Genomic DNA, 26,033 nt, shown 5'->3' on the forward strand with positions numbered 1-26,033 from the left:
TTAACTTAGCAACTATAAAAAGAAATATAACTCATTTTGAATACCGTAAGAGTAAAAAATAATAATAGCTTGATAATTGAGTGTTTAATTGATTAGTATAAGTATTGTTATCAATATAAGAAGACATAAATTTGAGTGTATTGAATAGCATTATCCTCTTATTTATAAATTAAAGAAAAATTATAAGTAATTTTAAATATTATATCAAAAAATATATATAATTACAACCTATAATAAATTTGTTAAAATAAATAAATAAATAAACCACTTATCGCGCATGAAATATCTAAACTTGCTCTCAAAAAAAAAAAATACTAAACTTTATTCAAACTTCGTTAACAGACAAAAGTCGAAACCGTGTGGGTCCCACCCATATCCCCCTTTAGACCAAATCCTCGTAGACTTTTTTGCGCACGGTCGAACTGCATGCTGGGCCCTACTTACCCCACCCCCTCAACATTTTCTCTCCCCATGTTTCACTTCAGGATCGTGAACACCACGCTCTTGATGTATGACTGCCGCGTGTGGATAATCCACATTAGAAGATTTGAGAATAAGGCGAGTTTGATTGGAGCGTGACAGAGAGGAATAGCCAAACGAGGAGTGGGACCCACCTTCTCAGGAAAACCGCCCACCTGAATATGGAAACTGCTCTGACAAGGATATACCGTCGAATTTAAAAACGCAACACGTATATGTATATTTTTCTTTTTCTTTTTATAAAAGTATTTAATTTAACACAATATGCATATATTTAGTTTGATTCACTCAATTATTGGATAAAATTTTTGTTCCTTCTTAATTTTATCATTTAAATCATAATGTATTTGTCTCTAATGGAGTGAGGGGCTGGCAAAATTATTATTTTTTATTTAAGCCTAAAAATTTAAATTAATAATAAAATTATATTTTAACCTCTAAAACTGATAAAAATTAATTTAATCTTTAAAAAATTATAAAAATATGAACTATTAAAATAACTAAATTATATTTTTATCATTATAAAAATATACAAATTAATTTTGACCTAAAAATAATTTTCTAATTTTGCCGATGTTTATCTCGTCTGTTTTTTGTTTTATATAATTTTCCTTGTATGTTAAAAAATGATTTAATAGAAGTTTTACTTTCGTAAATTACAAAAAAAGGAAAAATGGTGGAAGGCCAAATGTTTTTGGTATTACCTTGTTTGGACGTAATTAGGTATAATAAAAAATGAAATGGTAAAATTTATTTGGTGAATATGTGATATTATATTATATCAATTATTGAGATTATATTGGTGATTAAACAAAGAAGAAATGATGAAAAGGCAGGCCAGCTAAGTTTGACAAGAGACAGAGGAAGGAAAAAGTGGAGAGATTTCATAAGTCACTTTCAACCTGATTAGCAAATAAAATAATTAAATTAAAAAATTGGACAATAAATCTAAGGTTAAATCAACTACTCTTCTTATCTATGTATGGTGCTGTGTCACTTTGCATGGTTGGATATTAGCTGTCAAATAAGAAAACAATGAACAAATTATTCATTTTTATTTTTTATTCATTCCCCTCCCAAAACCTTATAAAAACGTACTTAACTCTCACTGACAAACCCCATTTCTTCCACTCTTCCTCACTTTCTTTAAGCCTTCACCAGTGTTTAGGTTTAAAATTTGCAGATTTTGAACTAAAAGGATTTTGATTGTTCCTTAAAGTTTTCACCTTGTTTAGATGTAAACAAACTGACATGTTTTTGGCAATAAAGGTCCAGTCTTTTTAGTCCCACAAAGAAGATTGCTGTTCTTTTTAATGTTTTGTTGAAGAAAAGTAGGAAAAAAAAAAGGACAAAGAAAAAGAAAAGAGCTGGCTTTCGGACTTTGGGGTGTTGATAGTTTGGTTGAAGAAAGTGAAAACACTGAAGCAGAAAGCTTTTTACTTTGGGGAATTTTTCCCTTGTTGAATTTGGGTATTGAAAGTTTTCAAGTTATAGTACAAGGCTTGAGATTTTTGCTTTTAGCTCTTTGGCCAATGCAAACTTTATGTTCTTGGTGAGTTTGCTCAAATCCTATCCTAGTTATTTTGCTTTAAAGCAGCTTTGTTTGTAGTGTTAATTCAATATATACGATATGTATTGCATACATACATACATACATTAGCTATTAGCTATCTTATTTTGGGGTTTTTCTTTTTTGTATTTAATACTACTCTGTTTTTTCATGAAATTGGAGTTCTTGCTTTTGAGTGTAAGCATACTATTTCTTTGTATCATTTGTAGTATACTTGAATGTTACCTTGAAAATTATTTGTTTAATCATAGTTCTTTTAAGTGGCATAATGTTTGATTGGTATCATTAAGTTATCAATTCAAAATGCAAATTGGATTTATTTATGGTTCATCCATGCATGGGAAATTTTTCCATAAACTGGTCCCACAAAAAATCATTCTTTAGATAATCAGGGGTTTCTATTTATTTATACTATGACTACTTAACTGAAGCTTGATGCTTTTTCCACCGTTTGATTGTCGTGTATGGAATCAAATGATGTCACTGGTTCGTTTGTAAGTTTTTGTCTGTGACATATTGCTTCTGTTTTTGACTTATTCCATGAATTATTTAATTAACATTTTTTGTATTTTTCCCAATTTTATTTGCTTTTTTTTCATTGATTCATGCAACTATTGTCTGTTTGTAAACCGACAGTTAATACATAATTATTGTTTTAAATTATGTTATGATTAAATTAATGGATGAGATGTTTATAAAATTTTGTTTCTATTGACATATAAATGCATGATTATCCTCTGACCAAAGAAAGGAAAATTTTTTTCCCCAGTATTCAAATAATGTAAGGGTGTCTGATGTAAATTATATGAAATTTGTTTTTTTTTTTAATTATGTACTGAGAATGAAATTTAAGTTCATTGTTATTCTTCAAATTGGATATATCCTACCATGGATTCTTCTCTGACTAAAATTTAATAGTCCACTATGAGTGTTTAGACTATGAGTGCCCAGATACGGATATATTGAAATCTTTTTTTTTTCGAGATTTTCATATATTTCGAGGGTTTTATTGCATTTAGGTTTGCTTTATATATGGATGATTCCGTGTTAAAATAGTTGAATGTAGATGATTTCAAAGAACACAATTGTTGATTAGATGATCGTTTACTTTTGTGATGAATGTTGTTAGATAATCGCGGTCTTTAAGTCTAGTTAACTTACTGTCTGTAATATCTTCAATGATCCTTTTCATTGCTGTTCAGCTTTAGATTATTTTCGTTGGTTGCATGGTGCTATTCCAGTGTGTGATTCTTTTTTTCCCCTCACTTTTTTGAAGCAGTGAAAACGGGATAGAGGTCAGAACGATGATGGAAAACAAAAGGAGCCCTTGCTCTGTTGATCATAGCAGTTTCACTCCTTTGGCGTCGAAGCGACAGAAGTCCGACTTATTGATCTCGACAAAGGTTTTCAGCTGCCTTTACTCCCTTTTATGTCTCCTCTATATTTATTTCATAGCTATACTAAGGAATCCCTCCAGTGCTCGAAAAATGATGGGATAGTCATTTCAGTTTGATTATAGTTTAATCTCCATTAGCTGGGGTTGGCTACATGTAACTTTCCTTGATTTACAGTGTTTCACTTTAATTAGCAGATCGACTCATCTGTTATATTTTTTTCCTTTTCTAATTTGTGCTGAAAACCTATACAAACTTTTAGAGGAAAATAGCAAGGTGATGGTAACCTTTTCTTGGAACCAGATGTATAATTTATATTGGCATGGTGTGAAATATGTTCTTTAACTTGTTTTAGGGGTTATATTCCTGAATGTTGTTCAGAATGCATCTTCAGCCATTACTTATTTTCATTTACGGGCAATTCTGGTTTGGTTTCTAGAAATTCAGATTTGATCTCTTTATGTATAATCTTAATTTATTCTTTCTGGCAATAGGATAGGAAAGATAAGGTCGGTGAACGCATTGTCACTCTGCAGCAGCTAGTTTCGCCATACGGGAAGGTATTTTGGCAATTAATTTTTCACATTGGAAAAAGCAGCAATACATTTATGGTGCTAGCATAAAATTCGAAATTTATAGCTTAGTCGGTTGATTCTGGTGGAGATTGGCTTGAGGTCAAGTCCAATATGTTGTTATCGGTTAAAAACTTGAATCCTGACACCACATTGGTTGTATTTTAGTGTTTACTATGGCTTGAATGAAGTCGTCTTTCAGCATAAAGTTGCCGATCTTGCTATGATTTTGAAGCTCTATTTGGTTCATTGCAGACAGATACAGCTTCTGTCCTCCTGCAGGCAATGGAGTACATACAGTTTCTTCATGAACAAGTTAAGGTCGGTTTTTCTTTTCCGTATTAGTTGGTATTAGTTGCAACTTCTAAATGCATGCTTCTGAAGATCAGCAATTGAAATTTCAATGAATACACCACCTATTTAAACATGAACCTAGGGAGATTTGACAGTTGTGGTCTCGGTCTGGAATCAAGCTTTGAACAATTTCAGCCTAGGTTTTAAGAGATTCAAGCTTTGACTGACTTAAAAATGTCTCCGGGGGAGGTTTTGGCTGTGCAGTTGGTCTTACCTCTTCTTTCGGACTTGGCAATTTTCAAAAGGGAAACAAAAATGACTATCAAAGAAAACAAAAGGCGGGAGTGAAAACGAAATAATTGCTTTTAACTTTTTCATTTTAAAGGTCATTATAGCATTTTTAATGGATATAACTGTGGTTTCAGGTTTTGAGTGCTCCGTATCTTCAAACCTCACCGACAAATAATATGCAGGTGAGCATTAAACCGGCCCAGGTACAGAAAGAAGATTAATTATGCCTTGAACTGCTCCTTACTTGGGTTTACTTCTCATGTTAAAAACACTAGTCATCCCTATTTATGGAACTGATTTTAGTTCGATGTCTGTTTTTGGAACACCTTTTATGTAGAAATACACAATAACAGTATTGATTAGGGAACCATAGTTCAGAAGTTATGGTTGGATTTTAAATGGCTGTTTCTTGTGCTAGCAGGAGCAAGAGCATTATAGCCTTAGAAGCCAAGGTTTATGTCTTGTTCCACTCTCGTATACCATGGGAGTTGTTCATAGCAATGGTGCTGATATTTGGGCTCCCATCAAGACCGCTTCACCAAAATTTGACAAGCCTTTCACACAATTCAATTGACATATTTTCCTTCATCGGTGACCGGTAGGCTTTGAACGTTTCACTGGAACCGGTTTTAAAGGTAACCAACTTAAATCTTGAATGCACAAAATTTTCCTAATCAGATGCAAAATTTATAGCACAAGGCACTGAGATAGGATGTTAGTATCGAGAAACTAGTAGGATTGTGTATCCAGAAATGCAGTCCTGTGCCTACTTAGTTTTAAGCCAGTGATCTGCATTTAATCTTATATTGAATTTATAGAAATTAATTGATCTCTCCTTAATCATGTATTGTAAAATGTAAATTGATGAACATGAGTTGATTAACCACTTTTAACATGTATGGCGCTCGAATATATACGGAATAATGTACCAGTCACTAAATTAAATGTTTAGCTTATTTCACGACGTATTTATTTTGGTATCCGAGGGAATTATTCTTGTTACTTAAATGTGAAAATCGAAGTTCTGTATAGATTGGAGTTGTCGTTGGTGCTCATAGGTCAAAGTTTCACCTTTGAACATTTTGGTCATTGCTCCTCACATTCACACTTGAAGATGGTTTAAAGATTTTTCTTTTTGTTAAAGATCATAACAGTGAACAGCAAACGATACTACTAATTAACAATTGACGAAAAAATTTATGCAAGTTCTGTATTTTCATTTACATGCCATTAGCCTATTAAACGGAAAAAATGCCTATTACAATAAAATTCTCTGTTACTTTCCTTCCCAGTAAACCGTTTTGAGTTGCGTTATAAATCTATGCCTTTTCCCAAAAAACCCTCATACCTATGCATATGACTAACATTTCCATATTGAAAACACACACAAAAGGACATTATACAATAAAATTGGAGGAGATTAATTACACGAGTTAGCCGAAATCGTCTGTTATGAGTGGTGACGACACGTTATTGGTCTCACCTCTGGAAGTACGTGACTTGTTCATGTTATTGGTCTCACCTCCGGAAGTACGTGACTTGATATATGAACGGGCAACATTTAACATTGTCTCCATCTCTTTCTTGTACTGCACAAAGATGGCAAAAGGAGAACTTGAGACTAATACCAAAGGAGAAAAGAAAAAATAGGTTTTTTAAAGTATGGGATTCATCTATATAATTGAGGAGACCATGGTTCAACTGTAGCTATACATACCTCTTCGATGGCACCTGACTTAATTTTCGATTGCATCACACACCATTTCTTAAAATGTGCACCTGCAGAAAATTGAAACATCCCTTAGTTCATATCTTTGATGTTGAGGAAAAGAAAATATATTTCTTAAAGTTTAGTTCATATCTTTGATGTTCAGGAAAAGAAAATATATTTCTTAAAACTTGAGCACCAAAAGAAAATTGAAGCTTACCCGCTTTTATATCTAAAAGGTTTGAGTTTTCTCCATTGGTCTCTGCAGTCCAACGACAGTGAACCTGATGCAGCACAAATAAAATGGTGTCATTTTAATCTCGAAGCTAAAACATAAATAATAGAACAAAAACATGCAACATTACATACACACACACACACGAATATATAGGTTTATAATTCTTCCAAGAGGTTAGAACTGTTAGTCGAACCAAGTTGTTCATGCCATAATGGTATCATAATTTATATCTAAGTGTATAAGACATCGCTATTATATTTGGCCTAATCTTCATTGAACATAAGTCTCTAGTCCCGTTGCCTGTTGGCAAGTAAGTGACCAGTTATCCTGCAAAAGGGACGTTTCCTTCCGTTCCATCTTGATTGTACTTAGGTGATGATAATCTATGATCAATAACAGTGAGGATGATAGTGCAAGAAAGTTTCAAATACTTACTTCAAAGTAGGAGCCAAATGGAACATCATGTGCCTGTTGTACAGTTTCAAAAACCTACGAGAAGAGAGAACATTGACTAAACTCAATTAAATGAAACAAACATAGAATCTACAATAAAGATGCAAATAGCCATATGTTTCAGAAGCAATGAATTTTTTCACAAAAGAAGTAAAGACAGTTTATTAAAAAAGAAATTAATGAATGGACAACAAAAGAAGTCCTACAAGCTTTTTCTTATCTGATGATAAAACAAAATGTTGATACTCGGTCATGGCAGTGTCTGGAGGGCACATGGGATTGTTACAAATGGTTCTGAAGGTAATCTCTCTCACTTGACCATCATATTCATCTGCAACATGCCACCGTCCCATCTGAAAGTAGCACAGCAGAGTAAGTACAAATTTTCAATTCATTTGTCTAACACAGGCATGTTTAATAGAATAAGCATGGAAGAATACTAAATTATCTTAGCGTACTGTAAGATTTTTGTCGTTACGTGATGTACGGTATTCATTTGTGAAACTAGAGTCATTGCTCAATAATAAATTAAAAAGCTGCTCAGCGGTGCAAGGAAATACATCCTGCAGGAAAAAAATTCACGAATCATAAATATACCAATTCACAACATAATAAAAGCCCACAAAGACAGGAAAATATACGATGCATACTTTGTAGATATCAACAAGAACCTGTTCTTTGACAAAACGTAGTAATTTTTCAGTACTAGGTGCTTTTTCTCGAGGAGCTGTAGCTTGTGTTCTAATACCTTTCATAGAGCTACTATGTGCACGCAATGCTGATGCTGCTCGCTCCTACATTGACAAAAATAAATCAAATGAAAATTTGTTTTATCTGATAAAATATCAGAAGTGAAGTTGAATAGAAGAAAGAATCAAACAAGACGTCACAGATCACATGCAAAATACCTTCCTCTCAGCTTCCAACATTGCATGGTAGTTCTTTGCTGCACGCTGTAATGCTCGTACTGTATGGTTCCTGTTCCAAAATGATGCAAATTTATACCTGACTCTACCTGAAATAAGAAAAGAAAAACAACAGCAACATAAACACACCTTTACTCAATTCATGCTAAAAACGGTCTTGCTCATGAAATATTGGGTTATTCCTAACAAAGCAATAATCTACGAAAAGATCTCTGAATGGATAACTAGAAAAGGGAAAAAGCCCAGTGTGTAAGACATCAACTAATACTGTATTTTAAAAGAAAAACATTTCAAACGACCACAAGAGAAGTATGTAAAATTTTAAATGATAAAGAAGAGCGTAGACCTATTCTGAACTTGGTAAAACAATAAACACTAAATTTCAAAAAGGAATCGGTAATAAATAACATATGAAGTTTCAGAGCACAGTGACACACCTCTAAAAGACACTGTAGAAACCAAAAATAAACAGGAAATTACATAATGCTATTTGTTCAAAATCTTGAAAAAATAAATCCCTAAAGCTTCCATGCTTGGTAAAGAATTTAGTTACTAACCATCAGAGCTCCCTAATGGAGGTACACCATGCCCACCAGCACCCATCCGAAGAATGATTGTTATTGCAGGATTAATGAATGCATGCTGACTCTTACGAACCTACATAGACCAAATTATTATATGCACAAAGAACATTCAAAATTTTCTCCAACATGGTCAAGAAAATGCTTGTAAGTTATAGTAGTTCTTTTTGATGCCACAAAACTAACTTTAAGAAGTGCTGATCAGAAGAATATAGCTTACCTCATCTACATCCCCGAATGGAATTATCACCTGTTATTTAAACAAAAGTTGTTAAGATTTGAACACGTCCTTTCAGTTTATAATACCATAGAAGGTGTCAAACATATAAAAAGTTTCTTATCTTTTTAGTTAGTTTAATCATTTTTCCCTTTAAAGAAGGAGGACAATTTGTCTCTGGATTCTACCGTAAATGCACTATGAATGTCAGCACATCTTAAGAAGAGGATAAGCTCTCGTAAATTAATGCGACAAACTGGCAAGCTAACCTTAAGTTGTTTAGAGAACACATTAGAATGGAAACATATGTGCCATGCAGAAACAAACATGCGACCATGGTACAAGAATGATCTCTCAAGTGCACATGAATAACTATGCTCCACAACCTGAAAGAAACTGTCTGTTAGCTGCAGCTAGAAGTGATGAAATGGGATTGCCCCAAGAACTCCTATTTGTTACTATAACCATACCATGCCTAATTTATTTATAATAATTCTAGTTAGAAAGACATTTTGTAGGACTTGCCTCATCTGGAAGGAGGTTAAATATTGTCTGTAAAGGCCCTGGCTTTTGATGAACCACTGTAGGCCCTTGTTTATCTGAAGTACTCCTTCGAGCTTTAGCTCCAGCATATCCATCTACACGCCTGTCAACAAAAGCTTTCAAACTATTCAATGAAATGTAGAGACAATAAACATAATTTTACCCGTGTTTGTCACTGAATGGGACTAGCATAGGAAAAAAGTTTAGCTTAACAAAATTATTTTCATTTTTAGTGGACATTCATGTAAGAAGCTGCAAGATTACCTGGATGACTTTACAGGTGATTTTATTGTTTTAATATGCAGACAAACCTGAAAGACGTAAAGCCTTTCATTGATCTTTATAAGAATTAAGAAATAATGTAAAGAAGCCAGATAAACAAGATAACTACAGAACTTGGGAATGGAAGAACACCTGTCCAGGTGGTTTATCTAATATATGCCATACTGGGGTACTGTCACCTTCACTTTCAACTCGAACAGTAACTGAACCAAGAGTTGCACTCTTCCAAACTATATCCCAGTCATATATTGTCACATGTATCTGTAAGGTGAGTAAGAATGATTCTCTTAGACAAGCATGCCAAATAGGAAAACAAAACGAGTTTTAAATATAGATGCCTTCGTGTATTTATCTCTTACAAATGCATCCTTTATTGATTACTCTTATCTTACTTTTGTATATAAATATGCAAGTAACTACTCAAGTTACAATAGGTAAATTTTTAGTTACAATGAAAAGAATTAGGAGAAAAATACTGAAAGATATATTATCAGGGACATTCATGTTACATGGCTTGCACCAGCAAAGATATAATTACAATTTTGGTACGTAACCATAACAATGCTAACTTTTTTAAGATTTAATTCAAGTTTTAGAGTTGATTTGATGAGAATTCACAATTAGCTAATAATATTAGCAATTAAATATCATCAAATCAACCGTAAAACCCAAATTAAATCACATCCATAGCATTATATTTGACAAATTAATTACAAAATTAAACAAATTCACAATTAAATTAAATTTATTCTATTAAAAAATTATGAAAAATTCAAACATAATAATATTAGCAATTAACTTTCATCAAATCAACCCTGACACTTGAATTAAAAACTAAAAATGTTAACACATTTACTTTTGGGTACCAAAATATATAACTTTTGTCAAATACAGGGACTACATTGGACCAAAAATAACACAGATACCACATTAGAAAAAAGTGTCGAACTCAAGTACCAAATAATATATTAAGCCATGTTAAAAATGCATTACCCCATGGTGACTTAGATGAAGAAATATACATGAACATCCCACAAGAGTTTGAGGTGGATACAAGCAGCAAGGTGTGTAAGCTAAAATGATCCTTTATGGGTTAAGGCAATCTCCTAGAGCATGGTTTGGGAGATTTGCGAAATTTATGGAGTCTGGCTCTAAACAAAATAAAGAAATAACACTTTTTATTAAGCATTCAACTGCAAGGAGAGTTCTATGTGGTCGACATTATAGTGATTGGAAATGATGACAAAGAGAAGTATGAATTGAAATAGAGACTAGTGTTTAAAAGGTGGCAACGACAGCAGCAAAGTTTAAGAATCCATGCAAAACCTACGTTGCATGCATGAAACCAGAAACTCGGCTGAAGCATGTTAAAATCCATTGTGCAATTCGACAAGCCTTGTTTGTTTAGTTGACTTTTGTTAGTCTATGGTGTAATCATTATTTGCTTTGATCAGCTAAGGTTAAAATGTGTGCTTAGCTGATTTAGTAGTCAAATTAGGTTGTCATTTTGTTGATGTAAACCTTTAGTTACTTGCACAAGCAAGCTTTGTTTTCTTTCTATGTAGCTTTTGTTCTATTTATGTATGTAACCATGCACTTATTCGGGTAATGAGAAAAACATTTTGCTCATTCAACTTTTTGCTTGTTCTTGCTCCTGTTTTAATATTTCAAACATCTAAAACATTCATCTAAGTTGTTTTTAAACTTTGTTTGGTAAGTTAGAAACCAACAAATGGTATAAGAGCCTGTTGTCTTTGAGGGCCTCTTGTTGTGTGCTGTGTGTTTGAAAGAAAAGAAGCAGAAACTATCTTTGTTGCTCAGAGTTTTGGAAGCTGCGTGAAGATGAGCTTCTCACCACCACCTCCACCCGTGTTTGCTGGTGAAAGCTACAATATATGGGCTGTCAAAATGAAAACATATCTACAGGCACATGACCTATGGAATGTTGTCCAAAATGACACAGAACCACCACCCTTAAGAGTTAATCCCACGATAGCTCAGATAAGGCAGTATAATGAAGACTGTGCAAAGAAGTACAAGGCCATGTCATGCCTTCAAAGTGGAGTTTCAGATGCTATCTTCACAAGGATAATGGCCTGCGACACACCAAAGGAGGCCTGGGACAAACTCAAGGAAGAGTTTCAAGGCTCAGACAAAACCAGGCAGCAACAACTCATTAACTTGAGAAGGGCCTTTGAGAATCTGAGAATGAAAGACTCAGAAACCATCAAGCAGTATGCTGACAGAATTATGTCTACTGTCAACAACATAAGACTGCTTGGAGATGACTTTAGTGATCAGAAGGTAGTGGAGAAAATCATACCAACCTTGCCAGAGAAGTATGAATCCAAGATTTCTTCCCTGGAGGATTCGAGGGACTTATCTGCCATTCCCTTGACAGAACTGATAAATGCTCTCTATGCTCAAGAGCAAAGAAGAGCAAACAGAATGGAGGAGTATTCTGAGGGAGCTTTTCAAGCTAGGAGTAGAGAGAGCTCAAGCTTCAGCTCGAATCACAAAGGCAAGAAGCCTTGGTCAGAAAAGAAAGAAAGAGGAAAGAAGGAAGCTGCCAAGAAGAAGTTTCCACCCTGTGTTCATTGCAAAAGAACAACTCACCTTGAGAAATATTGCTGGTACAGGCCTGACATTCAGTGTAGAGGCTGCAAACAGCTTGGTCACATTGAGAAAGTGTGTAAGAACAAACCAAAAGATCAGTCACAGAATCATAATCAGGCTCAAGTAGCTGAAGACATCGAGGCACAGGAAGAACATGTCTTCACAGCCTCCTGCTTTGCAAGCTCGAGCAAAGTCAGCAAAATTTGGCTGATCGATAGTGGATGCACTCATCATATGGCCTCAGAGGAAAGCATGTTCAAGGAGCTTGACACCTCATTTGAATCCAATGTCAGAATTGGAAATGGTGAGCTTCTCAATGCTAAAGGCAAAGGCAAAGCAGTGATCTGCACCAAGTCAGGTATTAAAACCATTTCAGAAGTTCTTTATGTACCTGACATTGACCAAAATTTGTTAAGTGTTGGTCAGCTACTGGAGAAAGGGTACTCTCTCCTGTTTGAAGGAAAAATTTGCACAATCAAAGATGCTACTGACCAGGTGTTGGCAAAAGTAGCTATGCAAGATAGAACCTTCAATGTGGATGTAAATCAGTTGCAAGCAAAAGCATATGCAGCTCAGACTGATGAGGCAAGTTTGTGGCACAAAAGAATGGGGCATGTGAACTACAACTCACTCGGGCAAATGCAAAAACTGAATTTGGTTGAAGATATGGCTAAGTTTGGGCCAAACAAAGAGGTGTGTGAAGTCTGTCAGCTTGGCAAGCAAACCAGACTGCCCTTTCCAGTCAACAAGGCATGGAGAGCCCAAGAGAAACTTCAGTTGGTTCACACTGACATCTGTGGACCTATGAAGACCAGCTCACTAAATGGCTGCAAGTATTTTTCCTTGTTCATTGATGACTGCACCAGGTTTTGTTGGGTAACCTTCTTGAAACAAAAGTCAGATGTCACTGACTTCTTTCGCAAGTTCAAGGCTTTGGCTGAAAACCAAGCCAACAGCAAACTCAAGAGCCTAAGGTCAGACAATGGAGCCGAGTATGTGTCTCAGAGGTTCCAGAAGATTTGTGATGATGCTGGCATCCTATACCAACTGACCACTGTCTACACACCACAGCAAAATGGTGTTTGTGAGAGGAAAAACAGGACTATTCTTGATATGGCCAGATGCCTACTGTTTGAGGCCAAAATGCCAAACAACTTCTGGGCTGAGGTAGTAAACACATCTGTCTACTTACTAAATAGATTACCAACTAAAGCAGTCAAAGGTAAAACACCCTTTGAGGTCTGGTTCGGGCAGAAACCAATCGTGTCACACTTGAAAGTGTTTGGATGCTTATGCTATGCACTTGTGCCAGCAGAGAAGAGAACCAAGCTGGAAAGAAAGTCTGTGCCAGGGGTATTTGTAGGCTACAGCAATGTGAAGAAGGGTTATAAGATCTTTGATCCATCAACAAAAAAGGTTATTGTAAGCAGAGATGTCAAGTTCAATGAAGGAAGCTGTTGGAAGTGGAATGGGACAGATGCAAGCTTAGCTGAAGAAGACTTGCAGGACCTTGATCACCAACATGCTGAAGTTGAAAATGAAGCTATGGATGATTTTGATGATATGCCTGTTAGGGGCACCAGAACATTGGCAGACATCTATGAAAGATGTGCTGTGACCATGGTTGAGCCATCCTGCTATGCTGAAGCCTCGAAAGAGAAATGCTGGCAAGAGGCTATGGAAGCTGAACTAAGGATGATTCAAAAGAATGAAACCTGGGAGCTGGTTGATAGACCAGAAGGTAGGAAGATCATTGGAGTTAAATGGGTGTTCAAGATCAAAAATAATGCAGATGGATCACTGAACAGACACAAAGCTAGATTAGTTGTGAAAGGGTATAGCCAACAACAGGGAGTCGATTTCTTTGAAACCTTTGCTCCTGTTGCAAGGCTGGACACTATAAGAATGTTGTTTGCCTTAGCAGCCCAGAAACAATGGCAGGTGCATCAACTGGATGTCAAATCAGCCTTTTTAAATGGATTTCTCATGGAGGAAATCTTCATAGATCAACCTGAAGGCTTTGAAGTTCAAGGAGAAGAAAAAAGGTCTACAAGCTCAAAAAGGCCCTGTATGGTCTCAAGCAAGCTCCAAGGGCCTGGTACGATCGAATGGATACCTACCTGACAAGGCTCGAGTTCACAAAGAGCACCAGTGAGCCTACTCTCTATGTTAAGAAGGAAGGTAATGAAACTTTGCTAATTGTTTCATTGTATGTTGATGATTTACTGGTCACTGGCTGCAAAAGGGAGGAAATTGAAACCTTTAAGAAGCAAATGCAAACTGTGTTTGAGATGACTGACCTTGGATTAATGACATACTTCCTTGGCATGGAAGTGAAACAAAATGAACAAGGTATTTTCATAGGCCAGAAGGCATTCGCATCGAAGGTTTTGAGTAGGTTTTGCATGACAAACTGTAAGCCTGCTAGCACTCCTGTGGCTTTAGGAGAAAAACTCACCAGCCTAGGAGATGAAGATCGAGTGGATGAAAAGAATTACAGAAGCTTGGTTGGCTGCCTACTCTATTTGACTGCAACTAGACCAGACATCATGCATGCTGTTGGTCTTCTATCGAGATTCATGCATTGCTGCACAGTTGCACATTTTAAAGCAGCAAAAAGGGTCCTAAGGTATGTCAAAGGGACTCTGAGTTGTGGAGTGAAGTTTGAAAGGGCTGAGGAGCTGAGACTAGTGGGATATTCAGACAGTGATTGAGCTGGTTCTGCTGATGACATGAAGAGCACATCAGGCTACTTCTTCACCCTTGGCTCAAGTGTCTTCTGCTGGAGCTCGAAGAAGCAACAGACAGTGGCTCAATCCACTACTGAGGCAGAATACATCGCAGCTGCTTCTGCTGTAAATCAAGCCATTTGGCTTAGGAAAATATTGTGTGATCTGAATGCTGATCCAAAGGAGGCCACTGTGATTAAGGTTGACAACCAATCGGCTGTAGCCATTGCCAAAAATCCGGTTTTTCATGGTAAGACCAAGCATTTTAAAATTAGATATCATTTTGTGAGAGAAGCTGAAATGTCCAAGGAGATAAGCTTAGTTCACTGCTGCTCAAAAGATCAACTTGCTGATCTATTAACCAAACCATTGGCTGCTTCAAGGTTTGAATATTTGAAGAAGAAAATCAGAGTTTGCTGCTTTGTAGCCAAGGAGGAGTGTTTAAAAGGTGGCAACGACAGCAGCAAAGTTTAAGAATCCATGCAAAACCTACGTTGCATGCATGAAACCAGAAACTCGGCTGAAGCATGTTAAAATCCATTGTGCAATTCGACAAGCCTTGTTTGTTTAGTTGACTTTTGTTAGTCTATGGTGTAATCATTATTTGCTTTGATCAGCTAAGGTTAAAATGTGTGCTTAGCTGATTTAGTAGTCAAATTAAGTTGTCATTTTGTTGATGTAAACCTTTAGTTACTTGCACAAGCAAGCTTTGTTTTCTTTCTATGTAGCTTTTATTCTATTTATGTATGTAACCATGCACTTATTCGGGTAATGAGAAAAACATTTTGCTCATTCAACTTTTTGCTTGTTCTTGCTCCTGTTTTAATCTTTCAAACATCTAAAACATTCATCTAAGTTGTTTTTAAACTTTGTTTGCTAAGTTAGAAACCAACAACTAGCACATAGATTGGAGATAAAGAAACTAAGAAAACTAAAGTACTTCCTTAGTATTGAAGTGACATATTCCACACAAGGGATCTTCATATCTCAGCACAGGTATGGGTTGACAGTTTACTACTCTCTAAATCTGTTGACAAATTATATTAGGGGATTAGGTTAACTTATATTCAAGGATTATAGCTTGATTTACTGATTGTCTTTCTTTAGATAGGCTTATTCTTAAATAGCCATGTAGCATTCCTTTTTGATATGTTAGTGAAAAATAATTATTCATAAATTCCTTTCTTTTCTTCCGCTATTTTCTGATTTCTACATATGCAACTGATTTATCAACAGAAACAAGAAAGATTGGGTGTAATCTAGTCTCTAACCTAATGTATCCAAATCATATGTTCGGAGAAACTAAAGAAGAACCAGTTGCGGACAAAAGGATGTTCCAGAGTTTAGTTGATAGACTCAATTATCTTGCTCATACTTGGCCAAACATATCCTATTCAATGAGAGTAATCAGTCAATTCAAGCATGATCCAAGAGAACCTCATATTCAAATTGGCTAGAGAGTGCTACATTACTTAAAAGGGAACCAAAGGAAAGGGATCTTGTTCTAAAAAGGTGATACTCTTGCTCTAAAAGGTTAAATCAATGCTAACTATGCAAGTTCCCAGTGCATAGAAGATCACCTACAAGGTATTCTACTTTCCTTTAAGGTAATCTGGTAAAATGGAGGAGGAAGAAACAAAATGTGATGGCACGGTCATCTACAGAATCAGAATTATTTTCAACTTATATTCTCTAACAATAACATGTACATTGAAGCAAGAATGCAGTGATAATGCCGCTTGCTGGTGAAAAAATACTTTGATTTAAATCAGAAGCACATGCTATTAAACTAAACCCATGGTTTGGTATAGAGCATACATGTTTGACAAAGAAAGCATGCTTAAAATGTCCAGATGTCATCTATAACAAGAATAACTTATAATATAAACCTGGACAGGAAGCTTATCTACAAAGAAATTGAACTCCTCTCCCCACATGGGATTTCTTGAACCAGGGATCATTGAACTGCAACAACAATAGAAATAAAGTCTTAAGAAATGTAAACACAATAGGGGTACATGATAGTATATTTCTTTTATTAAAAAAAGAAAGGACTTATGCAAATCACAAAGCTTTATATCTGGACATTTATTAGTTCTCAGATACATCATAGAGGAAAAAAATTGTTATGCTTACCATCAAACTATATAATTTCAATAATTTAAGGCACGTACATGTATAAGATACGTGGTTTCTCCAATTCTCCTAAACATCTATGATAGAATATTATCAATATCACCAACTTAAGACCAATAGATCTGAAAACAAAACAAACTCTGCTTTTTTAGTCATCAGTCCTTAACCCTTTCACTAGTTTCAATTTAGATTTTACAAATATTTGAATGCAGCATAGCTGAAATTTCATCAATCCAATGCAAACTAAGAAAATCATGAAGCTAAAAACTTTACTTCTTCCCAAATGTGATTTACTGTTAAACACTACACTCCTATTCCATTTTTGTTTGAAAGATCTCTATCCTATTCCGCTGTTCCACATCAACGTGTGATGAACTGGTTAGAATTCTGTAGTAATTGTTCCGTTTATTTTGGTCCTCAAGTAGGCAACAACCCCTTGAGAGATTTGATTACTTTGAAACAAACCGGAACAATAGAACTTTTTCAGTGACTTTTTCAAGGGACAAGTCACGTTGGGTCATTCATGGTTGAATTAGATGATTCCATTCAATTGGATGTTCAAATGCACAAATGCCGGATTTAGTCATGATTTTAAGCCTCACCAGAGGATTTAAACAGAACCAACAAATGTTACATGTTGAAAGTAAGCATAGGGGAACTTGGCAAGGTAATGAGTGCAACTTCAATTCTCCAGCGAATATGACAGTTCCCACATCCCAACTTTCTGAAGGCAACAATAAGGGGGAACTACTTAAGCAAATTCCATAAATTTCATCTACCTTTTTTATAAAAAATGTTTTATCAAGAACAGAAATGATTGAGAGAAGGGTGAAGGACTTATGTTATAATTGTGATGAACAGTATATTGTTAGGCATCAATGTAAGAAACTCTTTTGGCTAGAAGTACCTTATTCGAATGATGTAGATCCTGTAGTTCCAATAGGGTCGGAAGTGTGTAAATTATTGTACTAAAAAATCACACAAAGTTCAATTCCCAGGGAAAAGAGGTGGATCACAAGGATCTCTTAAATACCAAGTCTTTCCTTAGTCAGAATATTCCTTCTAACGTAATTTAATAGCACAATTAAATACTACTATTATACCCTCAAATATTGAAAGAAAAATAGGACAAAAAGAACACAAGAGTTTTAACGAGGTTCGGTAAATTATACCTACGTCCTCGGGCTACTAAAACCAAATGATAACTTTACTATCTCCAAAATATTACAAACAAATAGAATTCCTTAAGAATTCTCAAATGGGAGAAGAGAGAAAACTAAGGGAGAAAGATTGGTTGGGATGAATTGAAATGAGAAATGAGAATGCCTATTTATAGTTGAGATTCAAGGACCAAACAATAAATAGCCCATTATCTCAAGGACCAAAAAAAATTATCCCATGCCACTTTTCCAAAGTTGGTGGTTGTCATTATTGATTGTCTCCCATTAATGTTAATGGCAACCATTATTAATTGTCTTCCATTAATGTTAACAATCTCCACCTTGAAGATTTGATTAGATAATCACATCTTCACACACTTCCTTCAACTCCCCAAATTCGATAAAGCTATCTTTTGTAGTGCCTACAAATGCGCTCTCGAACGCCATACACCTGAAGGTGCTCAAATTCTCAGAATGTTAATCAAGTTCAAACAATGATTAAACTTGATTATTGTTACCACCTTAGTCATCATATCTGCGGGATTATCTGCTGTCGGAATCTTCTGAAGTAGAATTTTTCCTTTTTCAAAGACTTCCCGCACAAAGTGATATCTTACGTCGATATGCTTGGTTCTTGAATGATAGACTTGATTTTTCGCTAAATGAATAGCGCTCTGACTGTCACAATATAAACTTATGTGACTTTGAACAACTCCTAAGTCTTTCAAAAATCCATTAAGCCAAATAGCCTCCTTAACAGCTTCTGTAACTGCCATATATTCTGCCTCTGTAGTAGACGCAGCTACTGTAGACTGTAAGGTAGACTTCCAACTCACTGGGGCTTTCGCAAGAGTAAACAAATACCCCGTAGTTGAACGACGTTTATCTAAATCACCAGCAAAGTCGGAATCAACATATCCAACTACAAACTGACCAAGTGCTTCATCCTGTTCAAAAATTAAACTAACATCTACGGTTTTTCGAAGATACCGTAGAATTCATTTCACAGCTTGCCAATGTCATTTTCCAGGATCATGCATATACCTGCTCACAACTCCAACAGCTTGTGAAATGTCAGGCCTCGTACACACCATCGCATACATCAAACTCCCAACTGCATTAGCATATGGGACTTTCGCCATATATTCTCTTTCATCTTCAGTCTTCGGAGATAATTGAGCACTAAGTTTCAAATGAGAAGCAAGTGGGGTACTTACATGTTTTGTGTTTTCATTTACACCAAAACATTGTAATACCTTTTTCAGATATTGCTTCTGATTTAAACAGAGCTTGCCTCTCGGTCTATCTCTACTTATCTCCATGCCGAGAATCTTCTTGGCCTCACCTAGATCTTTCATCTCGAACTCTTGATTCAACTGAGCCTTCAGCTTATCTATCTCATTTTGGCTCTTCGGAGCGATTAACATATCATCAACATACAAGAGTAGATAAATGAAAGATCCGTCATGCAGCTTCTGCAAATACACACAATTGTCATATTTGTTTCTTGTGTACTTCTGTCTTCTCATAAAGCTATCAAATCGCTTGTACCACTGCCTCGGGGATTGCTTCAATCCATATAGCGATTTGTTCAGCTTACAAACCCAATTTCTACCACCAGCATCTGTGTATCCTTCGGGCTGAGTCATATAGATCTCCTCTTCTAACTCACCATGCAAGAAAGCCGTCTTAACATCAAGTTGAGCTAGCTCCAAATTCAACTGTGCTACCAAGGCCAACAAAATTCTAATGGAGGAATGCTTCACAACAGGGGAAAATATATCATTGTAGTCAATTCCCTCCTTCTGAGCGTAGCCTTTAGCTACCAATCTTACCTTGTAGCGAATATCCTTCTTGCTAGGAGATCCATCTTTCTTTGCGAATACCTACTTGCATCCGATTGCCCTTTTACCTTTCGGTAATTGCGCCAACTCCCAAGTATTGTTCTTCCGGAGAGACTGCATTTCTTCATCCATGGCGCTTTTCCATTTATCACTTTCTAAGCTTTGCATTGCTTCTTGATAAGTGATAGGAATATCATCAACAATGGGAAGGGCGTAGGCCACCATATCAGTAAATCGAGCAGGTTTACGAATTTCTCTCCGTGGCCTTGCAACTGCAACTGGTTCTGGTGTACTTAGTGGTTCTTGGGTCAAAACCTCTTCAACCTCTAATTCCTCCATTGTGGCTGGAGAATTAGACTTATTAACTGGGCAAATCCCCATCTGCTCAAACTCCACCTGTTTTGGAGTACACTCCACCTGCTGTGGAGTATTGCTCGTCTGAATATCTTTATCTGCTACCTTTTTCAATGTGGCAGATTCATCAAAGGTAACATCTCTGCTACAGATCATTTTCTTTGTGCTTAAGCACCAAAGACGAAATCCCTTCACTCCAGAAGTGATTCACATAAAGAGAGCTTTCTTTGCCCTCGGATCTAACTTTGACTCCTTCACATGGTAATATGCAGTGGATCCAAACACATGTAAGAAATCATAATCTGTAGCCGATTTTCCAGACCATACCTCCATAGGAGTTTTTCTTTCTAATGCAGATGATGGCAAACGATTAACAAGATGGCCAGCGTATACCACAGCCTCAGCCCAAAATTGCTTGCCCAACCCAGCATTGGACAACATACATCAAACTTTCTCCAGCAATGTTCGATTCATACGCTCTACCAATCCATTCTGCTGTGGTGTATCCCTAACTGTGAAGTGTCGAACAATACCATACTCTTGGCACACATCAAAGAACGGATCACTTTTTATTCCCCTCCATTGTCTGTTTTAAGCCGCTTAATTTTCTTGCCAGTCTGGCTTTCGATCATAGTTTTCCATTTAAGAAAAACTCTAAGCACTTCATCCTTAGTTCTCATGGTATACACCCAAACTCTTCTGGAAAAGTCATCAACAAAAGTAACAAAGTAGTGTTTTCCTCCCAATGAATGTGTCTTGGAAGGCCCCCACACATCTGAGTGAACATATTCCAAAATACCTTTTGTATTATGGATAGCAGTACCGAATTTCACTCTCTTTTGCTTTCCCAGAACACAATGCTCGCAAAATTTTAATTTGCAAGCCTTTGCACCTTTCAACAATCCTTGCTTTGCCAGAATTTGCAAGGATTTTTCGCTGGCATGTCCCAACTTCATATGCCACAACTGTATTGAGTCCAATTCTTTGTTGCCGGAAGCTGCAGCGACTGCTCCAATAACTGTACTACCTTGGTAGTAATACAAGTTATTTTTCCTGATGCTCTTCAATATCACAAGTGCGCCATATGTCACTTTCAAAACCCCATCTCTCATAGTAACAACTGAACCATTGGATTCCAGGGCTCCCAATGAGATGAGATTTTTCTTCCAGTGGCATTTCTCATGACAAAAAGCACATTCATCTTTCCCGAGTCTGGACTTTGACTTTGATCTCCCCTTTTGAGTTTTCTTCCGAGTGTATGAACGACCTCGGACTACTAAAGCTTCTGTATCTCTGATTGAGTTTTTCTGTTTGTTCTTCTTTCTCTGTTCATAACTGTATAAGGCCGCACAGACTTCGATCAGAGATATATCACTCCTGCCATGAAGTAGAGTAGTTTCTAGGAACTCAAACTCCTCAGGAAGTGACCCTAACAGCATCAAAGCCAAATCTTCATCTTTGAATGTCTCATCCATATTCAGCAAATCAGTGACTAACTGATTAAATTTGGTGATGTGATCATTCATTGTGGTACTTGGGACGTATGTGAAGCGAAATAGTCTTTTCTTCAAGTGGAGCTTATTTTGACTGTTTTTCTTCAAAAAATTTTCTTCAAGTGCCACCCACAATTTATTTGCAGAAGTCTCCTTTGAAAAAGCATACCTCTGCTCTCGAGAAAGGCATGATCGAATTGTGCCACATGCCAACCGATTGATCGCCTTCCAATCTTTCTTCTGTACATCATCTGGTTTCTCTTCATCAATGGCAATGTCTAGACCCTGCTGAAAAAGGGCATCTAGAACCTCACTTTGCCACATACCAAAATGGCCCGTGCCATCAAAGATCTCCACGGCCAGTCTTGCATTTGCAATTGTCGGTCTTGTCCACATGGACGATGTTGAAGCTCCTACACCGACCATTTTCTCCATAATCTTTCAATATACCTAAGGAAATCTTTTCTGATGTGGAAGATCAGTTCAAACTGCAACCACAGAGCATACTACGATTAACCTTCAGCTCTTGATACCACTTGTAGTTCCAATAGGGTCGGAAGCGTGTAAATTATTGTACTAAAAAATCACACAAAGTTCAATTCCCAGGGAAGAGAGGTGGATCACAAGGATCTCTTAAATACCAAGTCTTTCCTTAGTCAGAATATTCCTTCTAACGTAATTTAATAGCACAATTAAATACTACTATTATACCCTCAAATATTGAAAGAAAAATAGGACAAAAAGAACACAAGAGTTTTAACGAGGTTCGGTAAATTATACCTACGTCCTCGGGCTACTAAAACCAGATGATAACTTTACTATCTCCAAAATATTACAAACAAATAGAATTCCTTAAGAATTCTCAAATGGGAGAAGAGAGAAAACTAAGAGAGAAAGACTGGTTGGGATGAATTGAAATGAGAAATGAGAAGGCCTATTTATAGTTGAGGTTCAAGGACCAAACAATAAATAGCCCATTATCACAAGGACCAAAAAAAAATTATCCCATACCACTTTTCCAAAGTTGGTGGTTGTCATTATTGATTGTCTCCCATTAATGTTAATGGCAACCATTATTAATTGTCTTCCATTAATGTTAACAGATCCAAAACTCAAATTGATATTAAACCGGGCTGAGTTATCATCAAGCTATCTTGACTTCGAGCTCGAGGACAAGCTCTTTTTGTAGGCCGAACCTATGTTAGGAAAGGGCATTAATTTTGATTCTCTAATTAAGGCTTAGGTTGATATTTTATTTCTTTACTTAAGTTTCTTGATTGTGATTTTATTTCAATTAATTTATTTCCTTTCTAGAATAGGTTTCCTATTTATGTAATAGGACAGTCCCTTACTAAAAGGGATGTATGGAATAATAAATCCTAACATAATATCCATCAAATACCCTAAAGAGATCCAGGTCTTTCTCTTATGAGTCCTAAGGTTTCAGTCTCCCTTTAAAGAGCAAAACTATCAATAACAATAGGCCTTTACAACAATTGAGATAAAGGGAAGACAACAATCTTCGGCTTCCCCATCAATCACCTTGTGATTCAGTCCTGTTTGGTTATTCTTAACAATTTCAAAGAAAAATCAAGAGTCTACAAGATATAACAGTTAAGCTCCCCCCCTTCCTAACACTAATCTCAAATAATAATAATAATAATAATAATAATAATAATAAACCCCTTTTCCCTTAAAGAGTCAAGAAAGCAAGTACATACCTAAAAAATCTTAAACAAACAAAAATCTAAAGGTGAAGTTAAAAAAAAAATTCAAATAAACAGCCTCAAGTTCAAGTAACTGGTGAGTGACGACTTTAAATGCTCTAAATCCCCCCAAAAAGCCAAAGTACAAGGTGTGATGATAGTGATGATCATATAAGGACTAAAAGGGAGGCACTGTGTTATATTATAAGGCAAGAAAAATGCTATTATTCCCAGTCAGTACGTCTCTTGTGCACTATTAGTCTAGCCTAATTCTAAGAAAACAAACTATATTTAGAAGAAAACTGTACTAAAAGAGATGGAAATCATCAACTTGCTGAAACTTGTAGCGAAAAAAAATAAAAAAAAAAAAACCAACCTGAATCTCTTTTCAGAATCACAAGTAATGATAGCATAAGGATCTGATGTGCCATTCAAGTTTGTACTAACAAGATTCTTAGCTGCCAACAATTCAACCTGGAAAAGGTAAAAAAGAAAAGGCGAAGACGATCTCATTTTGGATTTAAAAAAAGACTCATTACATGAAAGAAAATCCAAAAACCTTGATTATGAAGGCAGAATTGGTAGGAAGATCTCCTTTGAATTGGTTAATCTACAAAATAAGTGCACAACTGCATGTCAAAAAAGTGGAAAATTACTCCGTGAAAATAGCAGCATACAATATTGTGTGTACCACAATAGAGTAAGATTCAAAATGTTCATGTTTAGAGATGTCATCAAGTTAAAAAGCTATAGCAGTGCCTTTAAGGGACAGAATAAAAATACATCTACAATATATCCTTTTTAACAGACAGATGAAATCAATCAAAAAGTGTATGAGGCCAAGCCGAGAGATTGTTTCGCCCTTCATCAGAACATTCTCTGACAAACATCAATATCCATCCTCTTACAAATTTTACCAGCTATAAATAATAGACATCATAAAGGAGAAACTAATGTAGGCATGATACTATACCATTGTGCTCTAATCAAGACAAAATTGCCAAAAAAATTCTATAAAATACCAGACAAATAAGTATAAGGTTAATGGAAACCGATTAAATACACAGAAAAGTAACTTTCCAACAATGTGCACACAACGTATATAATCGAATAAATGAACCCAGAAAAGAAACTCGCAGGGAAAAGGATCACTAAATAAGAGTCATGAAATGAAACTTCACTTAAAATTTAAATTAATAAGAACAAAAAATGATGAGTTCAATATAATTAACAACAAAAATTCAGTTCTTATTAATAATGGGAAAAAAATCCATGAAAATTCGCTCAGAACCAAAACTAACAAAATTAAGAAATAAGTAACTAAACTGACAATGACTCAGTGCCATTAGAATTAAGATAAAAAGTTACCCAAATTTAAAAATATATATTAAAAAAAGAAAAAAGTGATTATTACAAAGTGAACAATAGATCAATCAAAATGCGCGCACACACACACACCAAAAAAAAAAAAAAAAAACAGAAAAGAGGCGCGAATTTGCCTTCAGCCAATGTCATCATCCACATAATAAAAATTGCATAAACAAATAAAATTTAAAAAAAACTAATACCATCAAAATTAACTGAAAAAAAAAAGTCTTCAAAAAGACGTAAAAAAAGTGACCTTGTCGTTATCGTCCAGAATTGCATCCGCAAAATCCTCCTGAAGCAACGATCGACCACCGCCACTCCCACTTCCAAGTTGTAATGTATAAATCCAATAAGAAACGATCAAGAACACCGACGTGGCCACCGCCACTTTGATCTCCCAGGAAGACGGCACCAAATATTCCACCACCAATGCTGTTTCAATCATCATAATTGTATTTGAAAAGATTCCCCTTTGCTTATTTCGGTAAGTATTGTTCCTATAAAATTAAATTAGAAAAGAAATTGATCAACATTTTGATTAAAATCTAAAGGGTTTAATTTTAGGGTTCTTTAACTTGTAAATGAAATAATCTGTATTTGAGGGAGGGAGTCAAAGCAGGAGACCGTTGGAGGTTGAATGGTTTGGCAATCAACACCTGGTAAAAGATCGTTAATGAGTTTTTAATGTCTTAAATACCCTTAACTCATATCTTGTACTTAATGTTTGGGTAGTACGCGTAGCGGCGATGCGTATGAGAATGTAAATTTAACCTTAAAAATAAGGTTATTAAAACTTATAATCATCAATCTCCCATTTTAATTTTAAATCCCACATAAAACAATGTTTGATTTGTATAATTTAAAAATTGATTGAGTTGTTAGTTGAGTATCAATTTAATTTAAAAAAATTATAAAAATGTTTTTTTTATAATTAAAATAAATTATATTATAAGATAATATTTTAATCTTTTTATAATTAAAAACCTTAATAAAAAATTGTATATAATTAGATTTGAACTTGCATTGTTTAACATCAATAAAATATTATTCTTACCACTAAATCAAAACTTAATTTTAA

The 26,033-nt window shown here is 35.5% G+C and overlaps 2 protein-coding genes across 10 annotated transcripts; one reads left to right on the top strand and one right to left on the bottom strand.

Moving 5' to 3' along the window:
- The first annotated feature begins 1,526 nt into the window (after nucleotides 1–1,526).
- Nucleotides 1,527–5,581, top strand: LOC107896788 (transcription factor bHLH153). 6 transcript variants are annotated; one of them, XM_016822061.2, is made up of 6 exons: nucleotides 1,527–2,032; nucleotides 3,327–3,453; nucleotides 3,939–4,004; nucleotides 4,272–4,337; nucleotides 4,736–4,804; nucleotides 5,023–5,581. In XM_016822061.2, the coding sequence occupies exons 1-6, from the start codon at nucleotides 2,013–2,015 to the stop codon at nucleotides 5,173–5,175; spliced, it is 501 nt and encodes a 166-aa protein (XP_016677550.1). In that variant the 5' UTR covers nucleotides 1,527–2,012; the 3' UTR covers nucleotides 5,176–5,581. The 6 variants fall into 6 exon arrangements, with proteins under 6 accessions (XP_016677550.1, XP_016677552.1, XP_040934815.1 ...); XM_016822063.2 differs by having other exon boundaries at nucleotides 4,736–4,783; XM_016822064.2 differs by having other exon boundaries at nucleotides 1,531–2,032; nucleotides 3,330–3,453; nucleotides 4,736–4,783.
- Nucleotides 5,582–5,833: 252 nt separating this feature from the next.
- Nucleotides 5,834–25,659, bottom strand: LOC107896787 (BAG-associated GRAM protein 1). 4 transcript variants are annotated; one of them, XM_016822058.2, is made up of 19 exons: nucleotides 25,580–25,659; nucleotides 25,209–25,452; nucleotides 24,147–24,197; nucleotides 23,964–24,061; nucleotides 16,784–16,859; nucleotides 9,682–9,810; nucleotides 9,532–9,578; nucleotides 9,250–9,370; nucleotides 8,994–9,110; nucleotides 8,728–8,757; nucleotides 8,484–8,583; nucleotides 7,909–8,015; nucleotides 7,651–7,794; nucleotides 7,459–7,563; nucleotides 7,207–7,353; nucleotides 6,983–7,036; nucleotides 6,530–6,593; nucleotides 6,319–6,380; nucleotides 5,834–6,190 (listed from the first exon to the last, which is right to left on the bottom strand). In XM_016822058.2, the coding sequence occupies exons 2-19, from the start codon at nucleotides 25,401–25,403 to the stop codon at nucleotides 6,035–6,037; spliced, it is 1,803 nt and encodes a 600-aa protein (XP_016677547.1). In that variant the 5' UTR covers nucleotides 25,404–25,452; nucleotides 25,580–25,659; the 3' UTR covers nucleotides 5,834–6,034. The 4 variants fall into 4 exon arrangements, with proteins under 4 accessions (XP_016677547.1, XP_016677548.1, XP_040934814.1 ...); XM_016822059.2 differs by lacking the exon at nucleotides 25,580–25,659 and having other exon boundaries at nucleotides 7,672–7,794; nucleotides 25,209–25,563; XM_041078880.1 differs by lacking the exon at nucleotides 25,580–25,659 and having other exon boundaries at nucleotides 24,147–24,216; nucleotides 25,209–25,330.
- Between the last annotated feature and the right edge of the window lie 374 nt (nucleotides 25,660–26,033).

Source organism: Gossypium hirsutum, chromosome A10 (assembly GCF_007990345.1).
Source record: "Gossypium hirsutum isolate 1008001.06 chromosome A10, Gossypium_hirsutum_v2.1, whole genome shotgun sequence".
Taxonomy (NCBI): domain Eukaryota; kingdom Viridiplantae; phylum Streptophyta; class Magnoliopsida; order Malvales; family Malvaceae; genus Gossypium; species Gossypium hirsutum.